This window comes from Schistocerca nitens, chromosome 6 (assembly GCF_023898315.1).
Source record: "Schistocerca nitens isolate TAMUIC-IGC-003100 chromosome 6, iqSchNite1.1, whole genome shotgun sequence".
NCBI classification, from domain to species: Eukaryota; Metazoa; Arthropoda; class Insecta; order Orthoptera; family Acrididae; genus Schistocerca; species Schistocerca nitens.
Genome location: NC_064619.1, coordinates 577,091,370 through 577,106,902, shown reverse-complemented (window position 1 = coordinate 577,106,902; position 15,533 = coordinate 577,091,370). Strand labels below are relative to the sequence as shown.

At 45.9% G+C, this 15,533-nt stretch overlaps 1 protein-coding gene across 1 annotated transcript in view; it reads left to right on the top strand.

The window, feature by feature from the left end:
* The window catches only part of LOC126263484 (UDP-glucosyltransferase 2-like), an 80,366-nt gene that overhangs the window by 26,182 nt on the left and 38,651 nt on the right, over positions 1-15,533 (top strand). Inside the window, exon 4 of the mRNA XM_049960576.1 lies at positions 14,860-15,082. Coding sequence (XP_049816533.1) covers positions 14,860-15,082 — 223 coding nt within the window. The remainder of the gene's footprint in view (positions 1-14,859; positions 15,083-15,533) is intronic.

Here is a 15,533-nt window from a genome sequence, read left to right as displayed (position 1 = left end):
TTGTAGATGGAGACCAAACCTCGAACGGAGTAAGCAGGTCTGAGTGGATGCTGATTGCAGTAGTTGTACAGAAATGAAGAAGACAGAAATAATTCTATGAGAAGGATGTCCTCAGTCAGGTCCCAGCTGTCTGCTGATACACATCTCCAGAGCGGCAAGTTAGGTATTTATTTATTTCTGTGTTGTCATAGTAGTATATTTCTTAAATTTCTTGCGTGTTTTTCTATTTAAGAAGAGTAATCTCGTGTTTTACAATTGTAAATTCATTCAGCCTATAGCGCAGTAATAGCTCATTTGTTCTGATTTGAAGACTAGCGTCTGTCCGTTCAGCAAGATACATAGCTTACATAGCTCATTAAGGCATCAGCGTCCACTGGCGACACATCAGGTGGGCAGCAAGTTGCATACTAGGTTTCTGTCTGCCTTTATGGTTTACTTCTTCTGTTAGTCTTGCTAGGATGAGGAGGATGCGTGCAGTCTTTGTGCGGACGCACAAGGAGCTGGACGCAGTTCGCGAACAGCTGAATGCGCTTCTGATTACTGCCAGTCACCTTCAGTTTGCTGCCTCGGCGTGTAGCGGTGGCGGAGAATCCGGCGCGTCGCATGGGACAACGCAGCGTTTGTTTCGCCCGCGGTCTCTGCTGCCGAGGCACCTCCTAGTGGACCCACGCTCACAGCAGGGTGAGTGGCGGGTGGTAACGCGGCCGCCTTGCTCGAAGTGGAGGGCCAGTGTGGAGGCTCGCTTATTCACTCTGTGAATGGACAGGTCACTGTTCGTTCAGAAGGTTCTGAGCAAGCGCACAGGGGTAGGGGTCTGCTACTTATCGATAGCAACAACGTTAAGCGCATATGGAGCCCTTTAAGAAGATAGCGTTCAGAAGCGGAAGACCAGGGGCGGGGGGAGGGGGGATCGGGGGGGGGGGGCTTCATCCGAGATGTGGAGGCGGTCTTGCTTGCGGCTATCGAGGGTGGAGAGTGCAGTCGTTTGAAAACCGTGGCTCACTTCGCCACTAACGACGCACTTTGCATGGGTGCTGAGGCGACGCGCAGTTCATACAAGCGGCTGCCGGAGGAGGTGAAGGCTGCTGGCCCCGCGCGCACGGTACAAGCAGAGCTCGCTGTTTACAGCATTGTTATCAGAGTTGTCGGGGTCCTTTGGTTTGGAACCGAGTGGAGGGCCTCAAGCAAAGGCTTCGTCGACTCTGTGACAGTCTTGGCATCCGATTTCTAGACCTGCGCTATCGGGTGGGGACCTGTAGGATTCCCCTTGATAGGTCATAGGACCACTATACAAGGGAAGCAGCTACTCGGGTAGTGGAGTACCTGTGGCGTGCACACGACGGCTTTTTAGGCCAGGCGGCAGTTTGACGTACTCTGACGAACATTCGCCAGTCGATGCGCAGAAAGAGACGTTACATCGCTTTCAGAGTAAAGAAATTCCGACTATCAAAATTTCGTTTGTGAATTGTCGACGTATTCTTAACAAGGTTCGCGAATTTACTGCCCTCCAGAAAAGTTCTTACACTCAAATTATTCTTGGGACAGAGAGCTGGCTAAAACCCGAATTGGAAAGCTGTGGAGTGTTTAGCGAGTCATGAAACGTACATCAGAAAGACAGATACACGCCACTGGAGGAGGAGTGTTCATTACAGTTAACAAAATTATTGTGTCTATTGAGATCGAAGTTGAGTGCGACAGTGAAGCCACCCGATTCCGCTGCGACAGTTCTACAGTCATTCAAAGAACGTCTACGTTCAGTACCACGTAACTACCAAGATCATGCAATACAAGTTGGAGGCAACAACAATCTACCGAGTATAGGTATACACTGAAGAGCCAAAGAAACTGGCACACCTGTCTAATATCGCGTAGGGCCCTCGCGAGCACGCAGAAGTGCCGCAACACGAAGTGGTATGGACTCGACTAAGGTCAGAAGTAGTGCAGGAGGGAACTGACATCATGAATCCCGCAGCGCTGTCCATAAATCCATAAGAGTACGACAGGGTGAAGATCTCTCTCTTCTGAGCAGCACGTTACAAGACATGCCCAATAATGTTCATGTCTGGGGAGTCTGGTGGTCAGTGGAAGTATTTAAACTCATAAGAGTGTTCCTGGAGCCACTCTGTAGCAATTCTGGACTAGTGGGGTGTCGCATTGTCCTGCGGGAATTGCCCAAGTCCGTAGGAATGCACAGTGGACATGAATGAATGCAGGTGATCAGACAGGATGCTTACGCATATGTCACCTGTCAGGGTCGTATCTACACGTATCAGGGATCCCATATCACTCCAGCTGCACACCATTACAGAGCCTCCACCAGCTTGAACAGTCCCTTACTGACAACCAGGCTCCATGGTTCATGGGGTTGTCTCCAAGCCCACACACGTCCATCCGTTCGCTTCAATTTGAAACAAGACTCGTCCGACCAGGCAACATGTTTCCAGTCATCAGCAGTCCAATGTCGGCGTCCACTCCCCGGCGAGGCGTAAAGCTTTGTGTCGTGCAGTCATAGAGGGTACACGGAATGGGCCTTCGGCTCCGAAAGCCCATATCGGTGATGTTTCGATAAATGGTTCGCACGCTGACATCTGTTGATGGATCATCACTGAAGTTTGCAGCAATTTGCGGAAGAGTTGCACTTCAATCACGCTGAACGATTCTCTTCAGTCGTCGTTGGTCCCATTCTTGCAAGATGTTTTTCCGGCCACAGCGATGTTGGAGATTTGATGTTTTACCGGATTCTTGATACTCACAGTACACTCGTGAAATCGTCGTACGGGAAAATCCGCACTTCATCACTGCCTAAGAGATGCTGTGTCCCATTGCTCGTGCGCCGACTATAACACGACGTTCAAACTCACTTTAATCTTAATAACCTGCCATTGCAGCAGCGATAGCAGATCTAGCAACTGCGCCAGACACTTGTTGTGTTACATAGGCGTTGCCGACGGCAGCGTCGTATTCTGCCTGTTTACATATCTCTGTATTTGAAAGCCCACGCCTGTACCAGTTTCTTTGGCGCTTCAGTGTAGACTGGGAACATTATAGAAATATTGCAGGGGATACAGGCAGGCAGTCGTGCGAAATACTTTTGAACAAGGTTTTTGAAAACTTGTCTTGAGCATCTAGCATCTATTTCGGGAGCCCAAACGCAATGAAACTGTCTTAGACCTTGTAGCCAAAAACAGGCCGACCTTGTTGACAACGTCTGTATAGAAACTGGGATTACCTATAATGACGTTATTATAGCAACTATGGTTGCGTAAGTTAAGAAATCAGTCAAGAAGGCTAGGGGAGTATTTCTGCTAAAAAAGCAAATAAGCTGTTGTTAGCATCTCACTTACACATCGAAATAACATTTAGTTCCAGAAAGATGGACGTATAGGAATTACGGGCAAAGTTGAAGCAGATTCTAAATCGTGGTCCGGAGAGTTATGTGCCTAGTAAATGTGTAAAGAATGGAAACGACCCACCGTCGATTAACAAAGATATTTGGAAAATGCTGAGAGAGCGTAAGCTATTAGACCCTCGGTTCAAAAGAGAACGCGGAAATGACATCAGGCAAAAGTTATTAGAGATTTGTGCGTCCGTGAGAAAATTTATGCGCGAAGCATACAACAACTACCATTGTCATATCTTAGCAAAACGTCTGGCAGTGAGCCCGAGAAAATTCTCGTCCTAGGTAAAATCGCTAAGCGGGTCTAAGGATTTCATCAAGTCACTCGTTGACCAGTCTGGTATGGCAGTTGAAGGTAGCAAAACGAAATGCGAAGTTTAAAATTTCGCGTTTAAGAATTCGTTCACCTAGGAGTATCGTACAAACTTAACGTGGTTTGACAATCAAATGGAGTCCCTTATGGACGTCGTAGTAATAAGGAGCCCTGGCGTAAAAAAATAACCGAAATTGTTGAAAACAGATAAGTGGCCGGGCCCAGATAGAATCCCATTTCGGTATAACAGAGAGTGCTCCACTGTGTTGGCCCCTTACACCCCCTGCACTTAACCCGAATCTCTCGCCCAGCGCTAAGTTCCAAGCGACTGGAAAAAAGCGCATGTGATCGGTGTATTTAAGAACGGTGAAAGAACGGACCTGTAAAATTGCTGACCAATGTATCTAATATCGGCTTGCTACAGAATTCTTGAACATATTCTCAGTCCGAATATAACAAATTTTCTTGATTCCGAGAAGCTTATGTCCACGAAACAGCACGGTTTTAGAAACCATCGCTCGCGCGAAAATTAGTTTGCGTTCTCCTGACATGATATACTGTGATCTATGGATTAAGGACAACAGGCAAATTCCACATTTCTAGATTTCAGGAAAGCGTTTGACATGGTGTCCCATTGCAAATTGTTAACGAAAGCACGAGTATATGGAATAGGTTCCCAGATGTGTGAGAGGCTCGAAGACTTCTTAAGGAACAGAGCCTAGTGCGTTGTCCTCGACGGAGGGTGTTCATCAGAGACAAGGGTATCGTCAGGAGTTCCCTTGAAAGTGTGATAGGACCGCTGTTGTTCTCAATATACCTAAATGATTTGGCGGACAGGGTGGGCAGCAATCTGAGATTGTTTACTGATGATGCTGTGATGTACGGTAAGGTGCCGGAGTTGAGTGGCCATAGGAGGATACAAGACGACTTAGAAAAAATTTCTAGTTGATGTTAACAACGGCAAATAGCTCAGAATGTAAGAAAAATGAAAGTTAACGTGGATGAATAGGGAAAATAAACCCCGTAATTTTCGAATACAGCATCAGTAGTGTCCTGCTTGACACAGTCACGTCATTTAAATTTCTGGGCGTAAAGTTGCCGAGCGATATGAGATGGAACGAGCATGTGAAAACTGTGGTACGGAAGGCAAATGGTCGACTTCGGTTTGTTGGGAAGATTCTGGGGAAGTGTGATTGATATAGTAAGTGGACTGCATATAGGACTGGTTATTCTAAAGTATTACGGAAAGGCTCTGGGAACTCAAATGGTGATCCCTGCAGTGAATACGACGTTGTTTTCGAGGAACACTCTTGAGCATATTTAGAGAATCAGCATCTGAAGCCGAGTGCGGAACGATTGTAGTACCGCCAACATATATTGCGCGTAAGAATTTTTTTTTTTGGTCATCAGTCTACTGACTGGTTTGATGCGGCCCGCCACGAATTCCTTCATCTCAGAGTAGCACTTGCAACCTACGTCCTCAATTATTTGCTTGACGTATTCCAATCTCTGTCTTCCTCTACAGTTTTTGCCCTCTACAGCTCCCTCTAGTACCATGGAAGTCATTCCCTCATGTCTTAGCAGATGTCCTATCATCCTGTCCCTTCTCCTTATCAGTGTTTTCCACATTTCCCTTTCCTCTCCGATTCTGCGTAGAACCTCCTCATTCCTTACCTTATCAGTCCACCTAATTTTTAACATTCGTCCATAGCACCACATATCAAATGCTTAGATTCTCTTCTGTTCCGGTTTTCCCACAGTCCATGTTTCACTACCATACAATGCTGTACTCCAGACGTACATCCTCAGAAATTTCTTCCTCAAATTAGGGCCGGTATTTGATATTAGTAGACTTCTCTTGGCCAGAAATGCCTTTTTTGCCATAGCGAGTCTGCTTTTGATGTCCTCCTTGCTCCGTCCGTCATTGGTTATTTTACTGCCTAGGTAGCAGAATTCCTTAACTTCATTGACGTCGTGACCATCAATCCTGATGTTAAGTTTCTCGCTGTTCTCATTTTTACTACTTCTCATTACCTTCGTCTTTCTCCGATTCACTCTCAACCCATACTGTGTACTCATTAGACTGTTCATTCCGTTCAGCAGATCATTTAATTCTTCTTCACTTTCACTCAGGATAGCAATTTCATCAGCGAATCGTATCATTGATATCCTTTCACCTTGTATTTTAATTCCACTCCTGAATCTTTCTTTTATTTCCATCATTGCTTCCTCGATGTACAGATTGAAGAGTAGGGGCGAAAGGCTACAGCCTTGTCTTACACCCTTCTTAATACGAGCACTTCGTTCTTGATCGTCCACTCTTATTATTCCCTCTTGGTTGTTGTACATATTGTATATGACCCGTCTCTCCCTATAGCTTACCCCTACTTTTTTCAGAATCTCGAACAGCTTGCACCATTTTATGTTGTCGAACGCTTTTTCCAGGTCGACAAATCCTATGAAAGTGTCCTGATTTTTCTTTAGCCTTGCTTCCATTATTAGCCGTAACGTCAGAATTGCCTCTCTCGTCCGTTTACTTTTCCTAAAGCCAAACTGATCGTCACCTAGTACATTCTCAATTTTCTTTTCCATTCTTCTGTATATTATTCTTGTAAGCAGCTTCGATGTATGAGCTGTTAAGCTGATTGTGCGATAATTCTCGCACTTGTCAGCTTATGCCGTCTTCGGAATTGTTTGGATGATGCTTTTCCGAAAGTCAGATGGTATGTCGCCAGACTCATATATTCTACACACCAACGTGAATAGTCGTTTTGTTGCCACTTCCCCCAATGATTTTAGAAATTCGTGAGAATAACGAAGATGAAATACGAGAAATTAGGGCTGATAAGGAGGCATAAAGATATCTTTTTCTCCTAGTTCTGTTTGAGTGTGATACAGGGAACCCTCCGCCACCCACCGTACAGTGGCTTGCGGGGTATGTATGTAGATACACAAGTACATGGTGCTTCGCAGACGATGCAAGGGCTGTCTCCGGCACTGTGACGGAACCAGTAGCCCCTCAACCAGGCTATGTTCACCGCATGAGGGTCCTGCGCGTTGTCCAGATAGTGTGGTACGAAAAGAATCGGTCTTTGGCCGAAACTGAACGAGACGAATTAGGAGCGGTCTCGCACTGGAGCCAGAGAATACTAGGGCCATTTAACACTTCATACTGCTGTGCCAGTAGCATATCTTCAAATTGAAACCATACAAACTAACGGTGGTGCATCGACAGATCAGTTGAGATAATATTTGACGACTTCAGTACTGCAACTGGCTTTTGCAGTCTGCACCTAATAGAGAGGTTGATCATCAGTAGCTCTTTTTATGATGAAACGTGGCTACATTCATCAGGATACATGAACTCGCACAGCAATAGGCACCAGATTTCTGCATAATGTGAAACCTCAAGTGTGATGTGCAAACAGCGCAATACCCGTTATGGGACAGAGGGTTTTTCCGCCAAACCATAACTTCCGATGGGTATGTGAATAATAGACTGCGAACTTTTTCACAAACTATAAATGGTAAACCTCTATTTAAAATCTAAGGTCCCTACTGTGGTGTCACAGCCAGACACCACACTTGCTAGGTGGTAACTTAAATCGGCCGCGGTCCTTAGTACATGTCGGACCCGCGTGTCGCCACTGTGTGATCGCAGACCTAGCGCCACCACAAGGCAGGTCTCGAGAGACTGAGGAGACCTCGCCCCAGTTGTACGGACGACATTGCTAGCGACTAGACGTACGAAGCCTTCCTCTCATTTGCCGAGAGACAGATAGAATAGCCTTCAGCTTAGTCCATAGCTACGACCTAGCAAGGCGCAGTTAATCCATATCTAGAGAGAGACTCATTTGTATTACCAAGAGATGTACAAGAACAAGCCAGTAAAGTTAAGTATTATTCCAGCTACGTACTTTTCTTCATAGCATTAATTACGTATCCTGTTCCAGTACTTCACTCCCGTCTGCGTTAGTTTAGCGTGCATTAAGCCACCTCTATCTACAAGGTGTTGGCCCAGCTGCCGACACATCACCTACAATATGTAAATTTTCTACTCTATACTTTACCATAAAAGAACCATATTTTATTGCACTCTGATTACATTCTTAGGCTCTAAACTTGAAATTAATACACCAATACAAAATGGTTTTGCACTTTGAAATAACGTATTCTCTGCTTTACAGTCAGTTTCCAACGGTGGCCAATTGTTAACTTTACTAATTTCAACTGATTGCTTCAGTTTATTATAAGCTATCACCAGTATACGGTCTCAATGTCACGCCAGTAGAAGCAAACCCTTGTACTCTACAAGACACAAGTTTATTACTACGTGATAACTTTCTCTATAAGAGCGTGCTCTTCAAAGAATTTCTTTTGAGCACTTACGAAAAAACACACGTGGACAGTGCAACAACACTCTCCACTGCGACAGCAGTACGAGGTGTTACTGATTACAGGGTAGTTCCTCTCATAAAAAACGCATTGTAAGACGTACACTGTCTGATAAAAATAGTGAAGCAGACATAAGGGGGCGGGAGAGGGATGGGTGTGGGTGCGAGGGCGAGGGCGGACGAAATGAAACTTGGGTTGCGAGGGTATGTGATGTTGTTTCGGTGATTACAAAATCGAATCAGATTTACAAAGAAGTTGGCATTAGCAGCTCACTTGTCAGTCTGACGTTGCACACCCTCACGCCTGGATGCACTAATTCGGTTGGTAAGTGTGTCATAAGGCGTTTGTCTGCTCTCCTGAAGCAAGACGACTCAGACTGTTGTAACTGGTCCTTGACAGCCTGAACACTGACACTGGGACGCAGCTGACGTCCGAGATGTTGCCACACGGGTTCTACCAGGGACAGACTGGTCTTGATGGCCACTGTGATACCTCAATACCACGCAGAGAGTTCAAAGAGACATATGCCAATTGTCACGGTTCGCGCGGCTCTCCCCGTCGAATATTCGAGTCCTCACTTGGGCATGGGTGTGTGTGTTGTCCTTAGTGTAAGTTAGTTTAAGTAGTGTGTAAGCCTAAGGACCGATGACCTCAGCAGTTCGGTCCCCTGGTACCTTACCACTCTGCCGTAAGTTGGAATCGGTTTGCTGCAAGGCTCATATGGCCAAATGACATTCTTCCAAGGTCAAGGGAATGTTATACCACTCTTGCTACAAAATACCAACAAGTTCAGGCAACGGTGACGGAGATGGATAGCAATCACACACCCTCCTCTCCAAAGTGGATCACAAAGGCTTATTAATATTGATATCTAGTAGCTGTGGTTGCCAGGATCCATAGCCCAGGTTTCATGGCTTTGTCAGCACTTTTTCCTGTTACGGGCATTTGCATAGCTGACGAGTGGTTTTCGAATTGACAAACTGCCTATTGGCTTCTGTCTCGGGTTCTTCGGCCGACGTTCATCTAATGATTTTTCTGACGTTTCGCCAGCACGAGTGGCTGGCATTGTCAAAGCTTCACCCTACATTGTCGGTGGTGAACTGGAGCCGAGCTCGCGGCCGCAGACTATATGTACCTGGCGCGCCAACGTCCGAGGGCTTCTCCGCGGTCATTTCCGGTGCGGTTCTCCTCTTGCTACCTGCGACGGTCGTTCGCTGCAGTACGGGAAGCCAGGATCCGTTTACCTTAAGGCTTTCCTCTTTCTTGTTGAAACTGTTCGCGTGTTTTTGTATTTCTACAGCTTCTCTAAACAAGCGCGTGTGATAGTGCTTCTCTACAGCCAGAATTTCCGTGTCGGCGAATTTTATTACGTGGTCGGTTTCATTCAGTGCGTGCTCTGCCACGGCCGATTTCTCCACCTGCCCCAACCTGCAATGTCGCTTATGCTCTTTGATCCTGGTGTTAATGGATCGTCCAGTCATTCCGACATAAACTTTTCCGCATTTGCATGGTATACGGTATATTACCGACATTGCAAGTGGGTCTCTTTTCTCCTTCGCCGATCTAAGACACTCTTTGATCTTCCTTGTCGGTTTGAAAATCGTCTTTACGCCATGTTTGCGAAATATACGGCCGATTCTGTCCGTCACTCTGGGAATGTATGGCAGAAATGCCGTACCCGACATTTCTTTTTCTGGTTCCTTACTTCGCCGAGTGTTTGGCTGTGTTACACTTCTAATGTAATTTGTGGAGTACCCATTTTCGAATTCCTGCTCGCTCTGCAGTTCCCTGCTTCTGTAGCTCCCTTCCTGTTGTTTTGGTGCTGACAAGGGTCGCGAGTGCGACGTTCAACTCTGCAGCGACTTTTTGCAGCTGTCATCTTATTTTTCGTCGGAATACTCTTCGATGACCGTTCGTTGCGATACCTCGTCACACACTTTCACCCGCGTTGTGGCTTAGCAGATGATGTTTTTCCACTGTCCCTGTATGCGGTATAAATCTTCGATACGGTGACTCTCGTAAAAACAATCACTTCGGCTACCTCTGTTACGAAAGTACCCACCATGCGAGCGCGATAAATTTGCCCATGTTCGAATTCACTTAGCTCCGAAATAATGCACTCACAACTACACATAAAATTGTTCTGACCACGACTGAGCTTGTGGAGGATACTGCTCAGATGCAAATACAAAAGTGTTGCACCTGCAGGCTAGCCTAGTATCTGGTTTTATGTTCGAACATGCATTTCTGGCATGTGAGTAAATAACGGGCGAAGCGCCAAAAAATTCCGCTGTAAATGTCATCAAGACCAATGACATTTATTCTGACAAAACTGCCAGATCATCGGGAATCAGTGTATACAGCTGTCTAAAGATTGCACTAGTGTCTAACACCAACATCGAAGTTCAAATAATGAGTCATGCGCCAACTCTCTGTTAGTCTCTTGGCGTGCACTTGTGTGAACAACTGACGATTGATGTACAAGGTCTGTGGCTTCTTTGCAACATAGGGAATTGCTGAAGTAATTATTGCATGTAAATAATACAAAATATTCCAAAATGGAAAGGAAAACTGCACAAAAACGGAGTGCTCAAAGTCAAAGGAAGAAACTAGGCAGCGAGGGAAAGAAATATAGTCGGAAAGACAATATTGTGGTTCCAGCTAAGGAGGCTCCCAAGCACCAGGTAGATTTTGACTGTGATTCTAACATCTTTGAAGGCTTGTCACACATCCTGCATGCGCGTAGCTGCAATGAGCAGCGTGTGTGATATCACAAGTACATGTTCCTTAGTGGAATTAATATGTAAACTAAAAAGATGAAATGGGGAGAAGGGAGGGGGGTAAAAAAGTGTTCCATTCAAGTCATGTGGCTTATAAAGAGCCCTCAGGCTCAGGTAAACAAAGCAAACTCTTTACAATATCACAAAAACGCAAGCGAAGCACTTGTACGTGGATATATATATATATATATATATATATATATATATATATATATATATATATATATATATATATATATATATATATATATATATACTCCTGGAAATTGAAATAAGAACACCGTGAATTCATTGTCCCAGGAAGGGGAAACTTTATTGACACATTCCTGGGGTCAGATACATCACATGATCACACTGACAGAACCACAGGCACATAGACACAGGCAACAGAGCATGCACAATGTCGGCACTAGTACAGTGTATATCCACCTTTCGCAGCAATGCAGGCTGCTATTCTCCCATGGAGATGATCGTAGAGATGCTGGATGTAGTCCTGTGGAACGGCTTGCCATGCCATTTCCACCTGGCGCCTCAGTTGGACCAGCGTTCGTGCTGGACGTGCAGACCGCGTGAGACGACGCTTCATCCAGTCCCAAACATGCTCAATGGGGGACAGATCCGGAGATCTTGCTGGCCAGGGTAGTTGACTTACACCTTCTAGAGCACGTTGGGTGGCACGGGATACATGCGGACGTGCATTGTCCTGTTGGAACAGCAAGTTCCCTTGCCGGTCTAGGAATGGTAGAACGATGGGTTCGGTGACGGTTTGGATGTACCGTGCACTATTCAGTGTCCCCTCGACGATCACCAGTGGTGTACGGCCAGTGTAGGAGATCGCTCCCCACACCATGATGCCGGGTGTTGGCCCTGTGTGCCTCGGTCGTATGCAGTCCTGATTGTGGCGCTCACCTGCACGGCGCCAAACACGCATACGACCATCATTGGCACCAAGGCAGAAGCGACTCTCATCGCTGAAGACGACATGTCTCCATTCGTCCCTCCATTCACGCCTGTCGCGACACCACTGGAGGCGGGCTGCACGATGTTGGGGCGTGAGCGGAAGACGGCCTAACGGTGTGCGGGACCGTAGCCCAGCTTCATGGAGACGGTTGCGAATGGTCCTCGCCGATACCCCAGGAGCAACAGTGTCCCTAATTTGCTGGGAAGTGGCGGTGCGGTCCCCTACGGCACTGCGTAGGATCCTACGGTCTTGGCGTGCATCCGTGCGTCGCTGCGGTCCGGTCCCAGGTCGACGGGCACGTGCACCTTCCGCCGACCACTGGCGACAACATCGATGTACTGTGGAGACCTCACGCCCCACGTGTTGAGCAATTCGGCGGTACGTCCACCCGGCCTCCCGCATGCCCACTATACGCCCTCGCTCAAAGTCCGTCAACTGCACATACGGTTCACGTCCACGCTGTCGCGGCATGCTACCAATGTTAAAGACTGCGATGGAGCTCCGTATGCCACGGCAAACTGGCTGACACTGACGGCGGCGGTGCACAAATGCTGCGCAGCTAGCGCCATTCGACGGCCAACACCGCGGTTCCTGGTGTGTCCGCTGTGCCGTGCGTGTGATCATTGCTTGTACAGCCCTCTCGCAGTGTCCGGAGCAAGTATGGTGGGTCTGACACACCGGTGTCAATGTGTTCTTTTTTCCATTTCCAGGAGTGTATATATGCTTTTAGATTAATGCACTTGGTCCTGCGATGTTCCAGTGCCTTGATCCCAACTCGAAAATGAGTTTCCTCCACGCCGGCAAAATAGTTGTCAACACCGGCTATCAATTCTTCGTTTGAAGTGAATCTTCGCCGACCAAGAACAATTTTCAGTTTTGGGAACAATTCATGTCTTAGTTCGTGTAATTTTTCTATGGCGACGGCACATGTGTGCGGGCGCGCATTGTCTTGATGGAAGATGACTTTCTTCTTTGATAAACCTGGAGTTTTTTCGCATATCCTTTGTTGCAATTTGTCCAGGAGGTTAGCATAGTATTATCCCGTAATTGTTTGTTCAGTGGGGAGATAATCTACAAACAGAATCCCCTTCGCAACCCAGAACACTGATGCCATAACCTTTCCCGCCGAAGGAACTGTCTTTGTTTTGTTTGGTGACAGAGAACCAGCATGTTTCCACTGATTTGACCGTTGTTTTGTATCTGTGGTATCACAAACCGGCGCAAAAAATCTTTTTCATTTCTCCTAAAACGGGCCAAACATTGTTCCGATGTGTCCATTCTCACACGTTTTTGAACCAGCCGCAAGAGTCGCGGCACCCACTTGCAGGTAATTTTTTCATTTCCAATTCTTCAGTTAAAATGTGATACACCCTTTTGAGATGAGATATGGCAAGCGTGAGAAATTTCATGCACTTTCAATCGGCGATCCTCCATGACCATTTTGTGCACTTTTGCAACGATTTCTGGAGTAGTGAACATCTCGGCCGACCACTGTGCGGATCATCATCTAAGCTCTCCCGACCAAATTTAAATTCATTTGTCCACTCGGCAACAGTTGAAGATGAAGGAACAGAGTCCCCCAGTGTATTCTGGAAATCGGCATGAATGTCCTTCGCTTTCATACCTTTCTTTACCAAGTACTTAATCACTGCTCGAATCGAGATTTTTTTCCATCTTCGCCGGCCGGGGTGGCCGAGCGGTTCTAGGCGCTACAGTCTGGAACCGCGCGACCGCTACGGTCGCATGTTCGAATCCTGCCTCGGGCATGGATGTGTGTGATGACCTTAGGTTAGTTAGGTTTAAGTAGTTCTAAGTTCTAGGGGACTGATGACCTCAGATGTTAAGTCCCATAGTGTTGAGAGCCATTTGAACCATTTTTTCCATCTTCGTAAATCACAACACGGGAACAACAACAGACACGTCACTGCCACAGATGTCTTTCAAGAGTACTGACGTGACAGGCAACAGTCCAATGAATATCACGTGAACAACTCGTTGCGCTAGCGCTGACCTGTCTTGGTGATACCGAGAACTTTTCAAACCACCCTCGTATCTAGAAATCATGATGTTATAGGATGAATGAAAGACACTAAAAATAAAAATGAGAAGGATTACCCTAAGGTGGTTCATCACTAAAATGTTGAGGATACACCTAACTGTGGATGACTAAGTGTACATTGTAACACAACAAAATGAAAGACGTGTTGCTACTGAATATACAATTTTGAGGAAAACAAACACAGCGCAAAGATCTGCATCGAGAGGTAAAGTTGTGAGCTACAACTTTTAAATAATGTATTTTAAATGTGTGTAAGTGGATGACCCGCACATGCGACAGACAGTCAACGACTCCCACATCGGATATAAATAATATGTGATTCTACGTGACTATGCTTCATTAAAATTACTTGTAAACATTTCCTGTAATTTTGTTTATTGTAACGATACCATGTCTGTTCTATACACAATGTCGTAACAATTATTAATAGCTCTAATACCTTTTGAAAAAGACAGTTTTAAAGCTATCGAAATCATGGTCAAGGTTAAATAAATTTGTATTTTTTATCTGGTTGTCTGTTATTTCCAATCCATTGAAGCTCATGAATTTAAGTATTAGGAAATTTTTCCATAAGTATTTGCAGTACTGCCTGAAACTGACAAATGGTGTAAACGAGAATGCTGAAGATGAGATTGGTTGGAGTGGATAACTAATTGTCCAAGAGGTTTTGATTTTAATTGGAAGAAAAGAAATTTATGGCATAATACAACTAAAATAATGGATCGGCTGCTTAGGAATAGTCAGTTTTGTAATGGAGGGAAGTGTGGGGAGGAAAATTTGTAGAGGGTGACGAGGGCTTGACAGCAATATGAGGCTGCTATAGTTACACAGAGCTGAAGAGCCTTGCACAGGATGGACTAGCGTCAAGAGCTGTAAAGGACTAGCTTCTGCCCCCAGTGTCACAACAACAACGACAGTAATTGGTCCTTAATTCGTTTCTATTACTCTTTTCAGGATCTGCAGAGTTTTCTGGATAATAGTCCTCAGGGAGTGATCTACTTCAGCTTCGGTTCCCTGGTGCAGCCTGACGATTTGCCAGAGGAGAAGTTTACAGCAATTCTCGACGCTTTGGCGTCGGTGCCTCAGAACGTCCTCTGGAAAGTAGACCCAGCTGCCCTGCCGCACCTGCCACGCAACGTGCGAGCTCAGAAGTGGATGCCTCAGAACGACGTCCTCTGTGAGTAACGCCGTTGTTTTCACAGTTTATACCTAAGTGCACCTCATGGCCAGTGATAGTAACAGACCACAGAACAGATCTAGCGGCTGCGTAACACTCTTCTTTACAGAGGCATTAGTTACATTTCTTTCCACCAAGCCATTTATAATGGACACTATAGCTACCCCTGTTACGGTTATTCGTTTCTCGTTTATGCTGACTGCTATAACAACCTTTCCCAGCAGAGTTTAATCTAGTGCTGGATTTAAAAAAAAATGCTTCAAATGGCTCTGAGCACTATGGGACTTAACATCTATGGTCATCAGTCCCCTAGAACTTAGAACTACTTAAACCTAACTAACCTAAGGTTGGTTGGTTGGTTTGGGGAAGGAGACCAGACAGCGAGGTCATCGGTCTCATCGGATTAGGGAAGGATGGGGAAGGAAGTCGGCCGTGCCCTTTGAAAGGAACC